The sequence below is a fragment of the Chiloscyllium plagiosum genome, unplaced genomic scaffold, assembly GCF_037043375.1.
Source record: "Chiloscyllium plagiosum isolate Xiang-an unplaced genomic scaffold, Cpla_swu_hap1 HiC_scaffold_31, whole genome shotgun sequence".
Taxonomy (NCBI): Eukaryota; Metazoa; Chordata; class Chondrichthyes; order Orectolobiformes; family Hemiscylliidae; genus Chiloscyllium; species Chiloscyllium plagiosum.
The window spans coordinates 57,852,475-57,875,812 of record NW_028270169.1 but is presented as its reverse complement, the minus strand read 5'-3'; the positions used below and the strand labels follow the sequence as shown (position 1 = coordinate 57,875,812).

At 43.0% G+C, this 23,338-nt stretch overlaps 1 protein-coding gene across 1 annotated transcript; it reads left to right on the top strand.

Annotated features, from left to right (window-relative positions):
* Positions 1–4,377: 4,377 nt before the first annotated feature.
* On the top strand, positions 4,378–23,072 carry prkrip1 (PRKR interacting protein 1). Its single transcript, XM_043718856.2, has 6 exons — positions 4,378–4,499; positions 6,515–6,593; positions 11,692–11,792; positions 15,673–15,758; positions 16,794–16,861; positions 19,533–23,072. Exons 1-6 carry the CDS (start codon positions 4,389–4,391, stop codon positions 19,625–19,627), a joined length of 540 nt encoding a protein of 179 aa, XP_043574791.1. The 5' UTR covers positions 4,378–4,388; the 3' UTR covers positions 19,628–23,072.
* Positions 23,073–23,338: the final 266 nt, after the last annotated feature.

Here is a 23,338-nt window from a genome sequence, read left to right as displayed (position 1 = left end):
TGAACACCGAGAACAGTGAACACAGAGAATACTGAACACAGAAAACAGTGAACACAGAGAATAGTGAACACAGAGAACAGTGAACACAGAAAACAGTGAACACAGAAAACAGTGAACACAGAAAACAGTGAACACAGAGAACACTGAAAACAGAACACTGAACACAGAGAACAGTGAACACGCAGAACAGTGAACACAGAGAACACTGAGCACAGAGAACACTGAACACAGAGAACAGTGAACACAGAGAACACTGAACACAGAGTGAACAAGGAGAATAGTGAACACAGAGTGAACACTGAGTACAGTGAACACAGAGAAAGTGAACACAGAGAATAGTGAACACAGAGAACAGTGAACACAGAGAACACTGAACACAGAGAATAGTGAACACAGAGAACAGTGAACACAGAGAACACTGAACACAGAGTGAACAAGGAGAACGGTGAACACAGAGTGAACACAGAGAACAGTGAACAGTGCACACAGAACAGTGGACACAGTGAACAGTGAACACAGAGAACAGTGAAGATTTGGAGATGCCGGAGTTGGACTGGGGTGTACAAAGTTAAAAATCACACAACACCAGGTTATGGTCCAACAGGGTCTGGATAAGTGGTGCTGGAAGAACCCCTCAGTTCAGGCAGCATCCAAGGAGTTTCGAAATCGATGTTTCGGGCAAAAGCCCTTCATCAGGAATAAAGGCAGTGAGCTTGGAGCGTGGAGAGATAAGCTAGAGGAGGGTGGGGGTGGGGAGAACGTAGCATAGAGTACAATGGGTGAGTGGGGAAGGGGATGAAGGTGATAGGTCAGGGAGGAGAGTGTGGAGTGGATAGGTGGAAAAGGAGATAGGCAGGTAGGACAAGTCATGGGGACAGTGCTGAGCTTGAAGTTTAGAACTAGAGTGAGGTGGGGGAAGGGGAAATGAGGAAACTGTTGAAGTCCACATTAATGCCCTGGGGTTGAAATGTTCCGAGGCGAAAAATGAGGCGTTCTTCTTCCAGGCGTCTGGTGGTGAGGGAGCGGCGGTGAAGGAGGCCCAGGACCTCCATGTCCTCGGCAGAGTGGGAGGGGGAGTTGAAATGTTGGGCCACGGGGCGGTGTGGTTGATTGGTGCGGGTGTCCCGGAGATGTTGCCTAAAACGCTCTGCTAGGAGGTGCCCAGTCTCCCCAATGTAGAGGAGACTGCATCAGGAGCAACGGATACAATAAATGTGGATGTGCAAGTCAAACTTTGATGGATGTGGAAGGCTCTTTAGGGCCTTGGATAGAGGTGAGGGAGGAGGTGTGGGCGCAGGTTTTACAGTTACTGCAGTGGCAGGGGAAAATGCCAGGGTGGGTTGTAGGGGGGCGTGCACCTGATCTCCAGCATCTGCAGTCCTCACTTTCTCCAAGTAAATTTAAGGTCAGGGTGGAATGTATTGGTGAAGTTGATGAATTGCTCAACCTCCTCGCGGGAGCACGACATGGCGCCAATGCAGTCATCAATGTAGCGGAGAAAGAGGTGGGGAGTGGTGCTGCTGTAATTACGGAAGATCAACTGCTCTACATGGCCAACAAAGAGACAGGCATAGCTGGGGCCCATACGTGTGCCCATGGCTACCCCTTTGGTCTGGAGGAAGTGGGAGGATTCAAAAGAGAAATTGTTAAGGGTGAGGACCAGTTCAGCCAAACGAATGAGAGTGTCAGTGGAAGGATACTGTTGGGGACGTCTGGAGAGGAAAAAACGGAGGGCTTGGAGGCCCTGGTCATGGCGGATGGAGATGTAGAGGGATTGGATCTCCATGGTGAAGATGACGCATTGGGGGCCGGGGAAACGGAAGTCTTGGAGGAGGTGGAGGGCGTGGGTGGTGTCTCGAACGTATGTGGGGAGTTCCTGGACTAGGGGGGATAGGACAGTGTCGAGGTAGGTAGAGATGAGTTCAGTAGGGCAGGAGCATGCTGAGACAATGGGTCGGCCAGGGTGGTCAGGCTTGTGGATCTTGGGAAGGAAGTAGAACCGGGCAGTGCGGGGTTCCCGGACTATGAGGTTGGAAGCTGTGGGTGGGAGATCTCCTGAGGTGATGAGGTTCTGTATGGTCTGGGAGAAGATGGTTTGGTGATGGGGGGTGGGGTCATGGTCGAGGGGGCAGTAGGAAGAGGTGTCCTCGAGTTGACGTTTGGCTTCAGCGGTCTAGAGGTCAGTGCGCCAGACTACCACTGCGCCCCCTTTATCCGCTGGCTTGATGGTGAGGTTGGGATTGGAGCAGAGGGATTGGAGGGCTGCGCGTTGTGAGGGTGAGAGGTTGGAGTGGGGGAGGGAGGTAGACAGGTTGAGGCGGTTAATGTCCCGACGGCAGTTGGAAATGAAGAGGTCGAGGGCAGGTAATAGGCCAGCGCGGGGTGTCCAGGTGGATGCAGTGTGTTGGAGGTGGGCGAAGGGGTCCTCGGAAGGTGGGCGGGAGTCCTGATTGTGAAAGTAAGCTCGGAGGCGGAGGCAACAGAAGAATTGTTCGACGTCACGGCATGTATTAAATTCATTGATGCATGGACGGAGGGGGATGAAGGTGAGTCCTTCAGGTTTAATTGGAAGCACACTAGCTTTTGGAGCGACGCTCCTTCATCAGGTGATTGTGGAGGGCTCGATCGTAACACAGAATTTATCGCAAAAATTTGCAGTGTGATGTAACTGAAATTATACATTGAAAAATTGATTGTCTGTTAAGCCTTTCATCTGTTAGAATACAGTGATAGTTTCACTTCTTTCATGTGTAATACACAAAACCCTTTTTTTTAAAAGTTGCATTCTCGGGTTAGCTGTTAACAATGGTGAAGGTGTTGGCACCCTGTGTTCTCTGTCTATGACCTGATGTTTAGATTGATTCTAATCTAAAAAGTGAGATAACAGAGTTATACATAAATTCATGCAGTTTTTGAGCTCAGAGTTATACATGAATGTATGCAGTTTTTGAGCAAAGTGCAATGTAACTCTGCAAGTACAAATTCACCCCACAAAATATATGTGTGCATGTGGGTCTTTGTCTGTCAGTGTGTGTGCGTCTGTCTGGGGTGGGGGTTGTGAGTGTGAGAAAGTGTATGTGTGTGTGTAGTGAATGCAGAGTGTCTTAAGACTGTGAGGGGCTGCATGTGTGGAAGTGTGTGTGGGTGTCTGTGTGCGCGTCTGTGTGTACCTGTGTCCGTCTGTATGTGAGAGTGTGTGTGTGTAGGAATATCTGTGTGTGTGTGTAGTGCAATGGTGATCACCTGTAATGTGACATGAACCCAAGGTCCCGGTTGAGGCCCTCCCTACGGGTACCGAACTTAGCTATCAGCCTCTGCTTGGCCACTTTCCTCTACTGCCTGTTCCGAAGTCCACCTTGGAGGATGGTCACCTGAAGGTCCAAGGCAGAATGTCCTGGACCACTGAAGTGTTCCCCAACTGGGAGGGAACCCTCCTGTCTGCTGATTGTTGTGCGGTGCCCATTCATCCGTTGTTGTAACCTTTGCTCGGTTTCCCCAATGTACCATGCCTCCAGGCATCCTTGCCTGCAACATATAAGATAGACAACGTTGGCTGAGTCACATGAGTACCTGCCATGTACACGGTGGGAGGTGTTCCCACGCATAATAGTGGTATCTATGTCCACAATCTGACACGTCTTGCAGCGTCCACCGTGACAGGGTTGTATGGAGTTGTCCTCACAGCCGGGCAGTTTGCTACGAACAATGATCTGTTTAAGGTTTGGCGGTTGTTTAAAGGCAAGTAGTGGAGGTGTGGGGAAGGTCTTGGTGAGGTGCTCATCCTCATTGATAATGTGTTGCAGGTCACGAAGAACATGGTGTAATTTTTCAGCCCCTGGGAAGTACTGAACAACGAAGGGTACCCTGTCAGTTGCAGCATGTGTCTGTCTCCTGAGGAGGTCATTACGGTTCCTTGCTGTAGCACGTCGGAACTGGCGGTTGATGAGTTGAGCATTGTACCCCGTTCTTGTGAGGGCATCCTTGAGTACTTCCAGGTGTCCGTCACGTTCCTCCTCATGTGAGCAGATCCGGTGTATGCATAGGGCTTGTCCATAGGGAATGGCTATTTTAATAAGTTTTGGGTGGAAGCTGGAGAAGTGTGAGGTTGTCTGTGGGTTTGCGGTAGAGTGTGGTGCTGAGGTGTCCATCCTTGATGGAGACACACGTGTCCAAGAATGAGACAGAGTGTGAACGTGGGCCCTGTTTATCTGTAAACAATTACCAAGGAGGACTATCAGTGTAAGGGGTGAGTTTATATTTTGTTTTAGTGTGGAGTTGAAGGTTAAATCCCCGGATGTTGAGAAGGTTGCCCAGCTGCAGAGTTAAGGCGCGGGTTGATGACGAACACAATCATAGGGCGTTAGTGCGCGTGCGCGGCCCGGGCGGGGATGGCGGACGGAGCGAAACGGCCGAACAAGAAGCTGCTTCAGCCGCTCGTCATCCCGCGGAATGCGGCCGAGGAACAGCGGTTAAAGCTGGAGCGGTTAATGAAGAACCCGGTTAGTGAAACCACACCCGGACCCGGGCCACGAGGGAGTGTCGTCCCGGGACAATGTATATAATATGTACAATATATAATAGTGTGCGCGCGCGCCGGGGCCGCGCACACACTATTATATATTGTACATATTATATACACGAGCAGGATGGGTGCGGGTTGGTGGTGAATAGACCATCTCCCTGGGCAAACTGCATAGCTATTTGTTTTCCTTGACCAATTCTGTGTATCAACCTTTACAAATTTCACTGCTTACATATACAACTAGGTTTGTATCATCAGCAGATTTGATGCATCTGTTTCTTACACTGTTATTAACATGGGTTATAAATTCCTGAGGGCTCTATATTAATCCTTGTGGCACTCCACTAAGTACAGCATGCCAAACTGAAAATACCCCTTTACACCTCCTTTTGCCACTCTTGTTTTCTCCCTCATTTCTTAAATGACAGTATTACATTTGCTAATACTAGTCTTTTAGTTTTTCTGGAATCTTGGAGAATCATAACCAGTGCATCCACTATCTCTGCAGCTCTCTTGAACCCAAGGATAGCTCCTGTGGGTTTGGGTTTTAGTCACTTAAATTTTTCCAATATGTTTACTGTTAATAATAGTTATTTCATGTCTTTGCACTCTTGAATATCCTCCACATTTCATATGAGTTATTTCTTGAAAAGTTTATCATTGTTCATTTAACATCATAGCTTTTAGTCTATTTAGCCTATCAAACCATATAATTTACTTTTAAATTGAAATATCTTATTTGGGACTACAGTATGTGAACTTCAAACTTAACATGGAATTCAATATTGTGGTAACTCAGCACTTCTGAAAACTGATCACTGGACTTGATACATTGATACATGCTTTCTGTTCACAGATGCTCAGTAGGGTTTCTCCAGCAATTTCTGTTTTTGTTTCAGATTTCCAGCATCCACAATTCCTTATTTTTATAATAGTTGTTAATGAATTGTTAGAAGTCCTAGTGGAACTCTGAGAAGGTGGATGGATGGTCTTGGTGGAGAAGAGTAGCAGGGGGGCAAACTGGCATGACAATACAGCATTACCATAAGAAGTAGAAACAGGAGTAGGCTGTTTGGCTGCCTCTGATGCTGCCTGACCTGCTGTGCTTTTCCAGCACCACTCTAATCTTGACTCTGATCTCCAGCAGAAGTCACTTTTGCCTGTTTGGCTGCTCAAGTCTGCTCCACCATTCAATAGGACCACAGTTGATCCAATATTCCTCACATCCATTTTCCTGTAACCCTAGATTCTCTTCCTAATCAAGAATCTATCTATCTTAGCCTTAAATATACACAAGGACTCTGTCTCCACAGCTCTTTGTGGTTAGAAGTTTCAAAGACACTCAACCGTCTGAGAGAAGAAATTCCCCCTCATCTGTCTTAAATTGGTACCCCTTAATTCTGAGACTATGCCCTCTGGCCCTAGACTCTCCCATGAGGGAAAACATCTTGTTAACATTTACCCTTTCAAGCCCCTTAAGAATCTTTATATGTTTCAATGAAATCACCTCTCATTCTTCTAAACTGCAGTGAGTCGACTCCCAACTTGTTAAGCCTTTGCTCATGAGATAATCCCTCCACACCAAGGATCATTCTAGTGAACCTCCTCTGAGCTGCTTGCAATGAAATGATATCTTTCTTTAAGGGAACCAAAACTGCTCACAGTCCTCCAGATTGTGGTCTCACCAGCACCTTCTGTGGTCGCAGTACAACTTCATTACTGTTAAACTCCCCAGGTCTCTTGGTGTTGCAGTTTTCTGTAGTTTCTCTCTATTTAAATAAAACTGTTTTTGTTCTCCCTTTCAAAATGAATAACTTCATATTTTCCTGCATAATACTCCATTCGTTGTGCTATGTTAAGTGAGAAGGAGGGAGAATTCTGCTAACAGCATGATTTTCAGTGCTTTTCTGGACCCTGTGATAAATTGAGAGGATGTAGGAATCAGTTTGAAAGATTTGATATTAATGAAAATTTTACATCAATTTCTTGTAGGAGAAGCAAGTACCAATCTTGGAAAAACCCAAAGACTGGGCTCCACGGCCACCACCCGAATTTGTTCGTGATGTCATGGGTAAATGTTGGTCTTTATCAATATTTCTGCTACCACTTTATGCTCCAGTTCCTTCTGCTCGGAAGCAATTATTTCCATTAATACAGTACCTTTCCAAGGGATCGATCTTCAGGTTGTCTTGGGAATCTGTGTAGTCCAGATGCCATATTTTTAATCTCTCTGCACAGAACAATTACTAGGTATTAGATATTGAAGAATATGTAAAATTATATGCAGTGATGTTGTTAAAAGGGCATTCAGACTTTTAGAGAGCATTGTAGCTGTACTCAAACCTGCTGTGGTTCTGTTCGCCGAGCTGGAAGTTTTTGTTGCAAACGTTTCGTCCCCTGTCTAGGTGACATCCTCAGTGCTTGGGAACCTCCTGTGAAGCGCTTCTGTGGTGTTTCCTCCGGCATTTATAGTGGCCTGTCCCTGCTGCTTCCGGTTGTCAGTTTCAGCTGTCCGCTGTAGTGGCCAGTATATTGGGTCCAGGTCTATGTGTTTGTTGATGGAGTTTGTGGATGAGTGCCAAGCTTCTAGGAATTCCCTGGCTGTTCTTTGTTTCGCTTGCCCTATAATGGTAGTGTTGTCCCAGTCAAATTCACGTTGCTTGTCGTCTGCGTGTGTGGCTACTAGGGATAGCTGGTCGTGTCGTTTCGTGGCTAGTTGATGTTCGTGGATGCGGATCGTTAGCTGTCTTCCTGTTTGTCCTATATAGTGTTTTGTGCAGTCCTTGCATGGAATTTTGTACTCAAACCTGTCTGATATCTCGGTAACACCCTGACCTTGGATGAGTATTAACCAACTCATAATTGAATGCTGCAGCCCAGTTGGCTTCCCTCCTCTTCTTCAACTCCTCATCCCACCCCTCACCACCCTGCTTCCCAAAACCACCACCACCACCACCTGTTGGGACCCCAGTGAAGTCAGATACATGAATAGGAGCAGAGGAAGCCATTCAGCACCTCAAGCTGCTCTGCCATTCAATAAAGTCATGGCTGATCTGACGTAACCTCAACCGCACTCCCATCTACCCTGATAACCTTTCAACTCCTTAGCAAAATTATCTACCTCTGCTATTTAAAAAAAATTCAAAGCTTCTGCTTCCACTATCTTTTCAGGAGGCAAATTTCAAAGAGACATGACCTTCAGGAAAAAAAAAGCTTAATCTCTCTTTCAAATGGAGACCCCTGAGTTTTAAACAGTGAGCCCATGTTTGATATCCTCCCACAAGATAAAAACTTCTCTCCACAGTTTAACTATAGTACTAACTGAAATCAGAGAACAACTTTCTAGGACCGTGCAGCTTACCCAGCTAAATGCGTGAAGTAAATGTCTTGTTATGCTGTCTTTCCCAGCTCCCTGGGTTTTTTTCTGGTTAGTGTATTATCTTGACTGGTTACAGCGATTTACTCCTTTATGTTCTTGAAGGACTCAGTGAATCAGTGACTTTCAGTATGACAAGAAGGCATGTAATTGAGATTTTTTGCAGGTGAGGTTCTGTTCTACTCCCTCTTCTGTAATGTGCTAGATTCATAGAGTCATAGAGTAATACGACATGGAAACAGGCCTTTCAGCCCAAATTGGTCCATATCCCTCTAAACCCTTGCCATCCATATACCTGCCCAAATGTTTTTTTAAATGTTGCTATTGTACCTGCCTCAACCACTTTCTCTGGCAGCCCATTCCATTTACACATCAATCTCTGCAAGAAGAAGTTGCCCCTCAGGTCCTTCCTAAATCTTTCCCCCTCGCCTTAAAACTGTGCCCTCTAGTTTTCAATTCCCCATCCCTGGGAAAAATATTATATGCATTCATCCTATCTATGACACTAATGATTTTATATACCTTGAATAAGGTCACTTTCCTACGTTCCAAAGAATAAAGTCCTATCCTGGCCAACCTCTCTCTATAACTCTCCCTAGTCCTGGCAACATTGTTATAAATCATCTTTGCACTCTTTCCAGTTTAACTGTGTCTTTCCTATAATAGGGTGACCAAAACTGCACACAATACTCACAGTACAACTGCACACAATTAGTGGGCGGCACAGTGGCACTGCTGCCTCACAGCGCCAGAGACCCGGGTTCAATTCCCGCCTCAGGCGACTGACTGTGTGGAGTTTGCACATTCTCCCTGTGTCTGCGTGGGTTTCCTCCAGGTGCTCCGGTTTCCTCCCACAGTCCAAAGATGTGCAGGTCAGGTGAATTGGCCATGCCAAATTGCCCGTAGTGTTAGGTAAGGGGTAGATGTATGGGTGGGTTGTGCTTCGGCGGGCCGGTGTGGACTTGTTGGGCCGAAGGGCCTGTTTCCACACTAAGTAATCTAATCTAAAAAAAAACAAACTCCAAGTGCGGCCTCACCAATGGCTTATACAACTGTGACATAATGCCTCAACTCTTATGCCCAGTGCCTCGACGGATGGAAGCCAGCATGCTAAATGCCTTAATCACCACCCTGTCTACCTGTGACACCGCTTTCAACAAACTATATACTGGTATTCCTAGGTCCCTCTGTTCCACGTGACTCCTCTGGACCTTAGTGTTTACTGTATCAGTCCTACCTTGATTTGACTTTACACATGTCACTGTATTGAATTGCGTTTGCCAATCCTCAGCCCACTCCCCCATCTGATCAAGATCTCTCTCTAATTTTTGACAACCTTCCTTGCTATCAACAATACCTCCTAATTTTGTCATTCACAAACTTTCTAATCATGCCTTGTACCTTCGCATCCAGATCATTTATGTAAATAACGAATAACAACAATCCCAACACCAACCCCTGTGGCACACCACAATCACAGGCCTCTAGTCTAAGAAACAACCTTCAACCATCACCCTCGAGTCAATTTTGAATCCATCTCCTCTCTGGTAATATGTGTACAGTCCAAAACTTGTCCACTTGTTTCCCTTATTTCCTTAGCATCCATGGTTCTCTCCTCACTGAGGAGAAATATTCATTGAAAATCTCCCCCATCTCCTGTGGCTCTGCACATAGATGGTCATGCTAATCTTTCCCAAGGCTCTGTTTTACTGTTAGTATAGCTATAGAACCTCTTGGGATTATCTTTAATCTTGTCTGCCAGATCCATCTAATACCTTCTTTTTGCTCTTCTGATTTCCCTCTTAAGTGTGCTTCTACACTTATTATAGTCATCTCGGGATTCACTTGCGCCCAATAGCTTAAACCCAATGCACGCTGCCACCTTTTTCCTGACCATTGCCAGCTTTTACCTCTATCCTAACAGGGACGTTTTATCCCTGGACTCTTGACATCAAATTTTAAAAGACATCTATTTGCCAGTCATTCTTTTTCCATCAAACAGACTGACCCAGTTGACCTCTGCTCGATCCTGCCTAATGGCCCCACTCCAGTTTAGCACCTTAACCTGTGGACCTGTCCTATTCTTTTCCATAACTATGTTAAAACTGAGAGAGTTATGATCACTGGACCCAAAGTGCTCTCCAGTCACTTGCCTGACCTCGTTTTCAAAGAGGAGGTCCAATGTTACACCCTCCCAAGTAGAGCCTTCTACATATTGATTTAGGAAACTTTCTTGTACACTTTTGAGAAATTCCGCCTCATCCGGGCCTTTTACACTCTGGGTGCCTGTTCCATGTATTTTGAAAAGTTTTTATTTGCAACTTTAAAATGATTAGTAATGTTGACACTGGTGAAGGAGGATGACCTATTCAATAAACCTGTTGTATTTTCTGTTTACAAATTATGATGAAAGTGAGAGGTTGTAAAATAATCCAGAGATAACCTTCGGAAAATAATTGGATCCGGAACAATGTAAGGTGGAGTAGTAATTGGGCTACACTTCAACCAAGTCACCCCTTGCTCTAAACTCCAATGGATTAAGCCTCGTTTGTTCAACTTATCCTTAAAATAACTAGCTCATTCCAGATATCAATGTAGTAAACTCCTCTGAACTGCCTTTGGTGCATCCTTCCTTAGTTAAGCCCAAAATTGTACATGGTTTTCAAGATGGTGGTCTCACCAATGCCCTGTATAACTGAAGCATGACATAATTCTTTGTGTTCAATCCCACTTGTATTAAAGGCAGCATCCATTAGTTGCTGAGGTATTTGCTGCACCTTTATACTAACATTTTGAGATTTGAGTACCACAGCGCCTAGATCCTGCTGCAGCTCAGAATTCTGTAAACGTTGTCCATTTAAGTAACACTTCATTATCCCTGCCAAAATGAACCACTTTCCATTTCCCACATTATACTTCATCTGCCAGATTTTTGCTTTGAGATGGATGAGTCAATTCTGGGTAGCAGGCAAATGTAATAGTTTTAAATGATGAACAATAACTTAAAAGAAATGCAGAAGGTGTTCGTTCAGTAAAGTATGATCCAAAGTTAGAAAGCTTCAGGCATGTAATTGGCATTCATTGCAGGTGAGGTACTGTTCTCCTCTATGACCTGCGATATGCCATTGTTGTCTTATTTTGATTTACTGCGACGAAACAATGCTTTCATTTTTCCCTTTTTGGTTGCTTCAGTTCCAAGAGCAATGTGAACTGGTGATTGGATCAATTGAAGAACTTGTGGTGCTTCCCTCCTTTTCCTTATTGTCTTTGAATGTACATCTGGACTTCTGTCCTCAACGTAGAACCCCTGCAGTTTATTTAAGAATGGAATGTAAACCTAAACCAATAACTAACCTGTTTCGTGGACAAATATTTGAAAAACCAGAAATATGAAGAGATTTCTGCCACCATGTCTCCTCCTTTGTGTATTTTAGCAAAATTGAAACATCCCTTCTATAACTAGTCATTAATAATGGTTGGTCAAATAGTATAATCTTCAGGTAGGGAGAGTTACAGCTTAACTGATGATTTGAAACTGTTTGAGATATTCTCAACAGTGATTGTGGTCACCGTTCCACATTCTGCAGAGCTACCCATCAGACACAGTGTGTCGCCCAGTCACATTATACTCTTTTCTTTCTATGTGCAGGTACAGATGCCAGAGTACAGTTGCTATCTGATTGATAGTCTTTTACATCAAACATTAATAGGATGTTTTGATTTAAATGGTAACGTTCTGTTTTACTGTACACCCTTTTCTCCACATTGTGTTGTCATTCTGCTCTGATAATAGGATCAAGTGCTGGTGCAGGCAGTGGAGAATTCCATGTTTACAGGCACCTGCGGCGAAGGGAATATATGAGGGAGGAGTTCATGGAAAAGCAGGCAGCACAGGTGTGTGATTCTTTCAATACTGCACATAAAATGAAAGCAGTGTTGGTCTGAACTCCAGGATCAGTGTACATCCTAACTGGTGTTTGAGATTTCAACCATTCAAATCTATTGCTGTGTCAACTGCAGTGGTTTCATTGAATGTATGTGCTGCAGTCTGCTTGCAAGTTAATTTTACACTACTCTCAAAACTGTCTGTAATGTGCATTGCCCAAGTGGTTTCAGAGAGTCTGTGGTGAATGTGAGTTTCATATCCTCGGCACTGGCTATACTGTTAGGATGGTAGTTTGGAGACCAGAGTTTTAGATTCGAGATCTGTTTTGTTAAAAATCTTTTAACAGTGATCATTTCTCAGCGTTCAGTTAATGTGTAATTGATATTAAACCTCTCCTGGGAAGACTGATGCCATTATTTTCAATTCCTGTTGCCAACTTCATTGATTTCCTTGCCAATTGTCTAGAATTTAACTCAACTCTTTACAAACTCTGAGCCTTGTTTGAATATCAGTGATATTGACACTACCAGGAAGATCCCCAATTTCCAAATCTCCCATCTCCACCTTTGACTCAGCTCATCTGCTGAAATGTTTGCCCATTTCTTTGTTACATAGAAACATAAAATAGGAGCAGAAGTGGACCGTTGGGCCCTCTAAGCCTGTACTGCTATTCAGTATGATCATTTTACTTCATACCCGCTCTTGCCCCATACCCTTTGATCCCATTAGCCATAAGAATGATATCTAACTCCTTCACAATGTTTTGGCTTTAGTCACTTTCTGTGACAAGAAAATTCCACAGGCTTACTACTGTCAGGGTGAAGAAATTTCCAATTGTCTTAGTCCCAAATGATCTTTCCCATAACCGTACGCTGGTTCTGGACTATCCCCGGCCATCTTTCGTACAATCGTACAATTATCCTGTCGAATCCTATTAGAATTCTATTCTCTGAGATCACCCTTCATTTTTCTAACGGTCCAGTCTCTCTTCACACACTAGTCCTGGAATCATATGGTAAATCATCATTGCACTCCCTCCATCACCAGAACATCCTTCCTCAGATAAGGAGGCAAACACTGCACACAATATGGTCTCACTAAGGCCCTCTACAATTACAGCAAAACATCCCTGCTCCTGCATTCAAATCATGTCACTATGAAAATCAACATACCATTTGCCTTCTTTATCATCCGCTGCACCTGCAAGTTCAGTTTCAGTGACTGGTGTACGAGAACACCCAGGTCTCATTGCACCTCCCCCTTTCCCAATCTATCGCCATTCAGATAATAATCCACCCTCCTGTTTTTGCTACCAAAATGGATGTCTTCAAATGTATTCACATTGTCCAAATTGGTATGCTCCTTCCAAACCCATGTGATTTAATTTTACACGCTAATCTCTATTATATAGGACCTTATTCTGACTCGACTATTCCAATGCTGTCATGGTCAATCATGCACATTCTCTCAACCTGAAGTTACAACTGGTTCCTGTGCCCTTGTTGTAAGTCAACCACCCAACTGCAGCTCCTCTCCACCCCCAGTTAAGTGACCTGTCCTGTCTTGCAATGAAACAACAAAAATTCTCATCCTTCTTTCAAATCCCTATTTATGTTCACCCTCTCTGTTATGACCCACTTGGGAAAATGTGTCCCACCGTATTTTAGTGTCACCACAACGTTCATGATTTAATCAACGTACATAAAGTCTCTGTCTTATCTGTCTGAAGGAATCTGGTTAACAGAAAACACTGACCAGGCTCCTCTGTTTAACAAGAGCGCCTGTTTGTTGTAAATAAGTAAATGCCCATCATATACTTTATTGTGGACGGCATAGTGGCTCAGAGCACCAGGGACCTGGGTTTGATTCCCAGCTCGGTCCATCAAGTTTGCACATTCTCCCCGTGTCTGTGTGGGTTTCCTCCGGGTGCTCTGGTTTCCTCCCACAGTCCAAAAGATGTGCAGGTTAGGTGAATTGGCCATGTTAAATTGCCTGTAGAGTTAGGTGCATTAGTCAGGGGTAGATGTAGGGGAATGGGTCTGGGTGGGTTGCTCTTCGGAGGGGCGGTGTAGACTTGTTGGACTGAAGGGCCTGTTTCCACACTGTAGGTACTCTAATCTAATCGTATGTAAACAGCTATGAATTATCAACAAATGCCTGTACAAGCTAAAATTCCCACCTCCTTTTAAAATCCCTATAGACAGACACTGACAAAGAATAAATGTGTGCGTAGTAGATGGAGGAAAGAAAGGTGAACACACACTTCAATAACACCAATCTGCAAACTTCAATAATTTGTTCTATTTCCCTTCCAAGACTTTCTGTTCTCGGGAGTCCATTCTTTCCAGATTCTTAGTTCTTTGCATAAATCATCTGTGTCTTTAGCATTGATGGCCCAATGGAATTCTCACTAGGCTATTAATCCTGGGTTTGATTCCTGCCGTGGCAACATTTGAATTCAATAAAACAAAATCTGCAATTAAGTGTCTAATGATAATGAAACCACTGCAGATTGTCAGGAAAACTATTTGTTTTACTAATGTCCTTTTAAGGGAGAAAATTGCAACCTTTACCCAGTATGGTCGACATGAGTCCAGACTCTCAGCAATATGGCTTACTTGTAATTGGCCAGCATTTGTTGTTCATTCCTAATTACCCTCAGGGCAGTTAGAGATGATCAATGAATGCTGGCATATTTACTGCAGTCAGCATTCTTTGTATGAATAAAAAAAAGCTCACTTTCATAGCTGTTGAGAGGCAACAGCTCAGTGAATGGGGGGAGAGAATAACTGTCTCCAGATTTGAGTTAGTTGCTGTAGAGATACAGAGACAGACCCTGCCTAGTCTGATAAACCTTCTGTCATTACTGTTCACACTCACTGTTCAACTGCTCAGGAACTAGTAAATGAGTTAATGTTAGGCTAATGACCTTTTAGCATGCTCAGCTAGTCATAATTACACAAGCCCACAGCCTACCAATAGCCAGCCAATTCTCACTCTGCACACACTGTGGTGCCATGCCACACCATCTTATCTCCTGCAAAGCAGCAGTGGAAACACGATCTGCAATGGGTGCTAGTAACTTATTTTTAAAAGTCACCAATGTCTGCTCCAGTCCTGTGTTTTAATAAGTCCTTTCCCATTATAGTCGACAATCAAAAACAAAGAAAACTAAAAAAAGATGCAGCCCTTCCACTCCCTGTCTCTGTCATCTCCTCAAGCCCTGCAACTCCTCTAATTCTGGTACCTCTGCATCCCAGAGAGCTGTGCGCTGAATCTTTGAATTAAAGGCTGAGAGATTTTGAACATAATGAAGTCATGGATTATTGGCAATTGATAAGAAAGTGGAGTTGAAACCAAGGTCAAATTCACTATGATCTTGCTCAGTACCAGAACATCTCAAAAAGCCAAATGACCAACTCCTCCTGTTTTTAGATGAGTTGTTTCTCCTTTGAAATGTGAACATATCCTGTAGCTTGGGTTAACGCTCTTTTTGACAATGAACTTTGAACAAACATATTTTATGTATTGAGAAGGTTTCTCACAATGAGCTTCGCAATACTGACCTGTTTGGGGAGCAGAGTAAGAAAACTGCCTAGGAGATAGGGGCTATTCCAATTGAGTGGACGCTGACTGAGGCAGGAGTTAAAGCCCGGAGGGAGGGAGGGTAGGAATATGTTGGATGATATATCAGCGAGAATTGTAATTCTGATACTGCACCCATCTTTAGAAATAATTGATGTGACTAAACCATCCAAAGAGGCTTCAGGCTATCTGCTCTTACAATGAATATAATCTTTCTCTATGAAATGAACTGTGAACTGAGTGTTATTACATGGTTGTGTTGGTGCCTGCATCATTCATTTTAATGATTTTGTTACTTTACAGCAAAGTCTGGAAGAAGAATTTCAGAAGAAACTGGACAACAATCGAAAAGTGGCTGAAGAGAAGACCGAGAAACGCAGGAAGAAACGGTAAAAGCTGCCAATCTTCTCCTGGATCCAGGAGACCCAGTCAAAAATTACATTACAGTTTATCTCTCATTTCCAATTCAATGGAACCGTGGCAGTGAGAGGTCAGAACTGCCAGCCTGTCATACCTGATGAAGGATTCCTGATGAAGGGCTTTTGCCCAAAACATCGATTTTCCTGCTCCTCGGATGCTGCCTGACCTGTGCTTTTCCAGCACCATGTTCTCGACTCTAATCTCCAGCATCTGCAGTCCTCACTTTTGCTTATCCTGTCATACCTGTTCTGTTTGATTCTGCTATGTGTTTTAGGAGTTTCTATCAGTTATTGGTGATGGGGTCCACTGATGGATTTGTAATTAAGCTACTCAGTAAAATTACTGTGGGGTCAAGACCCTCCTTGTATGGAATTTGCTGATCCAGGTTGGGGCTATTGGTGCCACAGTTATTAGATTAGATTAGATTACTTACAGTGTGGAAACAGGCCCTTCGGCCCAACAAGTCCACACCGCCCCGCCGAAGCACAACCCACCCATACCCCTACATTTACCCCTTACCTAACACTACGGGCAATTTAGCATGGCCAATTCACCTGACCTGCACATCTTTGGACTGTGGGAGGAAACCGGAGCACCCGGAGGAAACCCACGCAGACACGGGGAGAACGTGCAAACTCCACACAGTCAGTCGCCTGAGGCGGGAATTGAACCCGGGTCTCAGGCGCTGTGAGGCAGCAGTGCTAACCACTGTGCCACCGTGCCGCCCATTGGTTATCTTGAACCAATCTGCGCTCACTAGGCACTGCAACCAATTTTAGTGAGAGTCTGAAGATGCTGCCTTGTTCTCCAAGCAGGAATTCAATTGCACTTGGCAGAGGGGAAAAAGTTGTAGATCATGGGAATATTTGCACTCATCATTAGCCAATTTAATTAATGACATACTGGCTGAAAGCAAAGCTTTTTATCTGGATTGAGAAGAATTAATTCAAAATTTTAAATTTAGGTATAAGGAGCAAATTACTAACTTATTTTTCTCAATACAGTCAGAAGTTAAAGGAGAAGAAGCTGTTGGCAAAGAAAGCCAAGCAGGACTCTACAAAAACCACAGAAGGTGAGCTGCGCTCCATTTCTGATTTATTCTGGGCTGCATCAAAATCAATGCCTGGAATTCTTTCAGGAAAAGTAGTTGCTGAAGGTTCCATCAAAACTCTTGTTGCTTATTCTGTGCCTGAAATGCAGCGCCTAGAACCATTTTAAGAAATGAAACTGGAAATGCTTGGCAGCAAGTGTGGGGAGAGAAACAGTTAATGGTTCAGGTTGTGGCCTTTTCATCAGGTGATCTGTTTAGGAAACGTTGCATTCTCTTTATTTTAAACTCCACAATTCTACTGAAAGTCCTATGTAGAGAGACATGCTGAGCCAGGCTCTAAAAGGTAATGCAATTAATTTAAAGCTGAATTTTTCAATGTGGTTTAGTACGTTATTTAGAAACCTGTTAACTTCTGATATTTAATAAAAGTTTTGCAATGTTAGTTATTATACTGATATGTGACTCTGTTAATGTTGAAGGAGGACCCCATTTCTGCAATTTATCTCCATTTAAATTGTTTTACGCATTCCTACTCTTACCAAAGTGGATAAGTTTACATTTTCATCTATTCCTCTGCCAAATTTTTGCCCCCTCATTTGACCACACTATTTCTTTTGTTAATACACTTTCTTGGACTACTAATATACTTGCTTACCTATTTTGGTTTGTCGGAAACCTTAGTCATTATTTGTTCAGTTCCTTCAATCCAGTCACTGATTCATATTGTAAATCTGTACCTACCTGGAAAAAAAAAGCCTTTGGTTTCCATTATTAATTGCCCGGACACACACTAAAGCACCAACATTAGTTCAATTTACTTTTTTTTGATTAAAATATTTGGAGAAACTCTTACTACCTGTTTTCATATTATAGTTGGTTTTCAGTCATACTTTGTTTTCACTCCCTTTATTATCCTGATAATCATTGTTGGCTAGTTCTTAAAGACTGCTCAGTCTGGTAAGCTTGCATTAATCTCTGCAGTTTCATGCAACACTCCCCTTAACGTCCCTATATAGTCACAGTTGATTCATCCTTGTCAAACAACTTTTCTTTCTCACTGGGGTGAATCTTTGCTGAGAGTTATTAAAAGTCTGCAATTACAAATTCACTGTCCTACCTTTTAATCTAGCTTCCCAGTTCACTGTAACGAGCTCTGCCTTCATACCCTCTTTTACTTTTAGTTAGGTTTAAAATTTTAGCTGTGGCATCACATTTCTCCCCTTCAGACCAAACATGAAATTCTGTTATGTTGTGACTGCTGTCATCTAGAGGCTTCTTTATCATCATTGATCAATGCTGTACTGTGGCACTTTACAAAGTCTAGAATAGCCTGCTCCCTGTTTGACTCAAGAATGTTCACTGTCCTGAATAGAATGAGTTCATTTTCCAGGCTATCTTTGCCAATCAGATTCTATCAATCCACATGTAGGTTAAAGTCACCCATGGTAATTGCAGTGCATTTCTTTCATCTTCCATTTATTTTTCTCTGTATTGTCTATCCGACCATTGGGGGACCAACAATCTGCTTCCACTAGGGATCTCTCACCTTTATTTCTTATCTCTATCCAAACTCATTCTATGTCACTGTCAGTGGCACGGTGGCACAGTGGTTAACACTGCTGCCTCACAGCGCCAGAGACCTGGGTTCAATTCCTGCCTCAGGCGACTGACTATGTGGAGTTTGCACATTCTCCCTGTGTCTGCGTGGGTTTCCTCCAGATGCAGGTTAGGTGAATTGGTCATGCTAAATTGCCCATAGTGTTGGCTGAAGGGGTAATGTGGGGAATGGGCCTGGGTTGGTTGCGTTTTGGCGGGTCGATGTGGACTTGTTGTGCCGAAGGGCCTGTTTCCACACTAAGTAATATAATCTAATCCTCAGTAACCTAATCTAATCTAGTCTTTGAAGTTAAGGCCTTACCTCAGTTCTGAATTAAGGCTGTCTTGAACAAACAGAGCACTCTCACCACTTTTTCTTAGCTTTCTGTCATTCCACATTCCCTTCAGCATTCACAACCCTGCCTTGGTCACATTGCATCCATATCTCTATTTATTTCTATCTGTCTTAGCGAGCCATCCCTCTATGCATTCAGGTACAGGCTTTAAACTTTTTATAAAAAAAACTTACAATCTCTGGCCTTATAGATATAAAAGAGACCTAAGGGGCAACTTTTTCATGCAGTGGGTGGTACATGTATGGAATGAGCTGCATGGGGATGTGGTGGAGGCTGGTACAATTGCAACATTTAAGAGGCATTTGGATGGGTATATGAATAGGAAGGGTTTGGAGGGATATGGGCCGGACGCTGGCAGGTGGGATTAGATTGGGTTGGGATATCTGGTTGGCATGGACGGGTTGGACCAAAGGGTCTGTTTCCATGCTGTACATCTCTGACATCTCTCTGACTCTGTTAGTAATTGTAATCCTAAACCAAATTGATAGCTTGCGGTATTACTTTGTCTCCCTTTACCTCATCATATTTGCCATCACTTCATCTCTCTTTAGTATCCCAGATTTTTGTTAGGAGCTGATAATTTCTTTACCTGTGAAGAAGAAAAAGAGTATCAGACAGCACTCCATTTATACAATTGTTCAGGCAGACTTCATTGCACAATTATGACAAACATTCTGAGATAATGGTTGAACACTCAAGTATCCTTTTGTGAATATCACTTTCTCTAATCTGTCCTCTAGGCTCTGAAAATTCCAGCAGTGAGGAAGAGGAGAACAGCCCCAACAACAAGGTGGACGACTGTGAAGATCCAAGCTTTGTAATGGGTGGTCGGTGACCTGGACCTCCCTGAAACAAGAACTCTATCAACACAGTAGCATGTGCCTGTGGGGGTTTGTGATTTGGATACTTCTGGTTCCAAATACAAACAGCAAATGGCTAAGATTCCCAACAGGTCTGACAGTATTTAGAGAGTTACAGCTGTCTGTCAGACCAGAATTCTTCTACTTTTTGAATCCTGGTATTGGCTGCATTTTTGCTTTGAACTCCTTTCTCAGTACAGGACCAGCAAATGACCTACTTTTAAAGGTGTGAAGTAATTTTTCTGGAACATTTAATTTTCAAATAGAAATGGAGTTGCTAAGTTTTGATTCTCTTGTACATAACATACAAAGTAAACATTTTATATGTCCAAAGTTTTAATGAATGTATTTTATGATTATTTGTAAATGCTAAATCTTTTTTGTTAACAGAACAAAGTATAAGATTGACTGTTTAAATCTTTCTTGGAATGTGAATTCTATGAATCCCTAATTCATAGACTTTCAGACATATTGTAGATCAGAAAGAGATCATGTAGTCCATCATGTAGGTTGGGTACTGATCTCTTTTAGCTCCTGACTTTAAAGCTCCTGTCACTAATCTGAAGCCCCATACACCGTTTTGTATTCTCTGCAAAGTTACTCTGCAATTTCTCTCAATCTTGCAGTGTGTTATGAAGCCAATCTATCACTGAGTCAGCATGGCCTAATAATCAGAGAATGGGATTTTAAATCTCAATTCTCTAGCATTCAGCTCCCAGTCAAACTCTCATCTATCCTAAATGTTTCTTGCTTCTTGCAGTACTGTCATAAAGGTTCCTTGTATTTCAATACAACAAAGTTGTAGTTAGCTGAATTTCCAACTCTGACCTAACTGTTTTGAAGCTACAATTGAAGGAGTCAGTGTCACTAGACCCCTGCACTAGGCAGCAGCTTCCTCAGTTGATATTTGTATGGTTTAGTGGGTAGCACTTACCTTAATGCCTGTGGGTCAAGTCTTACTCCAGAGATGAGTACATAACCCTGTATGATTAAATTGAATTAGTCTTCTGTATGAATTGTTCCATCAGATTTAATTTGCTTTTTCAGTTAGGGGTTAAAAAAAAAATCTATTACTCTATTTGAAAGAAGAGTGGGAAAGTATATATCTTTCAGCCCACATTACATAGAAATTCTTGTTATTGAAATTTTTATTTATGGTAGATTGGTGTGGAAAAACAAGCCAGCTGATTGTTGCAACTTTACAACAATGACAACATGTCAATTACTTCATTGACTCTAAAATGAGTTGCCATATCCTGAGGGCAGAATTGGTGCTATATAAATGCACATTGTCCTTGTGCTAGGCATTTTTAGGATGTCTGGATGGGAGGAGGGTTCACATCTTTGGGGTGATGGAGGTATTAATTGCCTGGAACATGTACAGGAGCAGCCAATCTTTATGCTGTCTGGATTTTGAGCTGTTTTCCAATGCAAAATGAGTTTGGGAGGAACAGGGCAGCATTGTGGTTCTATGGGAATTGTCCGATAAAGAATGATGTAGCCGATAGGGAAATGTCTATCAAGAAAGTGGGGCAAAAAGATAATTTAGGTAAATGATCTGTTGATGTTGTGGTGAGGATGTTTAGGGAGGAGAGTGAGTTTTGACCCTCCCTCTTCTACTATTCCAGAGAGTATGCTCTCTAGATTTTGACCTCATCAGTACTCTGTTCCATTTATACCAGATGATCAATGCTGATCTCACCACTTACTGCCCTGATCCAGTGAAAAAATGAGAAAGAAGGAAGAATAAAACACAGTACAGTATAGAAACAGGCTCTTCTGCTCACTGAGACTGCACTGACACATCCCTTCCTAAATTTAAAAACTTTTGCCTCTGTGTGGTCCATATCCCTCTATTCCCTGCCTGTTCATTTCCCTGTCAAGAGTCTGAAAGGAGAGAGATTTTACAAAGACATGAGAACCAACTTTTTTTACACAGGGTGATTTGCATGTGGAATGAACTTCCTGAGGAGGTGGTAGATGCAGACATAGTTACAACGTTTAAAAGACATTTAGATAAGTACATGAATTGGAGTGATGTGGACCAAGAGCAGGCACGTGGGCCTAGTTTAGATTGGGATTATGGTCAGCATGGATTGGTTGGACCAAATGGTCTGTTTCCATGCTGTATGATTCTATGACTATCTGCCTCCACCAACTCCTCTGACAATGCATTCCAGGTACTTCCCACCCTCTGTGTGAAACAAAAAACCGGTCTTTCACATCTCAAGGCTAAATGGCCTGTTTCCATTCTCTTGGGATTCTATGATCTTCTTAAAACTTTCCCTTTTTTACCCTAAACCAATGTTCCCTAATAATTGATATTTGTACCCTGCGAAAAAAGACTATGTCTCTTCTATCCATTCATCTCATTATTTTGTATATATCATCGGCTGCCATCTTTTGATATCCAAGTAACAACAAACCAAGTTTGTCCAATCTCTCCTCCTGGCTAGTACCCTCCGAACCAGGCAACATCCTGGGAAATCATTTCTGTACCCTCACTGAAGTCTGCACGTCCAAGAACAAAGAAAATTACAACACAGGAATAAGCCTTTCAGCCTCCAAGCCTGTGCTGATCCAAATCCTCTATCTAAATCTGTCGCCTATTTTCTAAGGATCTGTATCCTTCTGTTCCCTGCCCATTCGAGTATCTGTCTAAATACATCTTAAATGATGCTATTGTTCCCACCCCTACCACCACCACCACTGGCAACATGTTCCAGTCACCGCCCCCCCCCCCCCCCCCACCACCCTCTGCCTAAAGAACTTTCCATGCATATCTTCTCTAAACTTTTCCCCTCTCACCTTGAACTTGTGACCCCCCAGTAAACAAGTTTCCTCACTCTGGGGAAAAGCTTCTTGCTATCCACCCTGTCTATGCCTCTCATGATTTTGTTGATCTCAATCAGGTTTTCCCATTCAACCTCTGTCTTTCTAATGAAAATAATCCTAATCTACTCAAACTCTCTTCTTAGCTAGTGCCCATACCAGGCAACATCCTGGTGAACCTCCTCTGTACTGTCTCCAAAGCATCCACATCTTTCTGGTTATGTGGCAATCAGAACTTCGTGCAATATTCCAAAAGTGGCCAAATCAAACTCTTATATGACTAGCATGGCCTGCCAACTCTTATACATCCTTCTGGTCGTGTGTGGTCTTACTAAAGTTCTATACAGCTGCAACGTGGCTTGCCAATTTTTATACTCTGACTTGATCAAGTACGCTATGTGACTTGTTGACCACCTTGTACACTTGTGTTGCCATTTTCAGGGAACTGTGGACCTGTAAACCTAGATCCCTCTGTATGTTGATGCTTAAGGGCTCTGCCATTTACAGTATACTTCCTTCCTACATTAGACCTTTAAAAATGTATCACCATGCATTCATCCAGATTAAACTCCATCTGCCATTTTTTCACCCAAGTCTCCAGCCTATCTGTATCTGGCAATCCTCCTCACTATCCACAGTTCTCTCAATCTTTGCCATCTGCAAACTTACTAATCAGGCCATCTACATTCTCCTCCAAATCATTTATATATATATATATATATATATATATATAAATGATTTGGAGGAGAATGTAGATGGCCTGATTAGTAAGTTTGCAGATGGCAAAGATTGAGAGAACTGTGGATAGTGAGGAGGATTGCCAGATACAGATAGGCTGGAGACTTGGGTGAAAA

Excerpts from the sequence above, each read along its gene's own strand:
- prkrip1 (XM_043718856.2), top strand. The coding sequence starts at position 4,389 with ATGGCGGACGGAGCGAAACGGCCGAACAAGAAGCTGCTTCAGCCGCTC. Across the intron at positions 6,594-11,691 it reads ATTTGTTCGTGATGTCATGG|GATCAAGTGCTGGTGCAGGC; the intron begins GTAAATGTTGGT and ends CTCTGATAATAG. Across the intron at positions 16,862-19,532 it reads CTCTACAAAAACCACAGAAG|GCTCTGAAAATTCCAGCAGT; the intron begins GTGAGCTGCGCT and ends TCTGTCCTCTAG.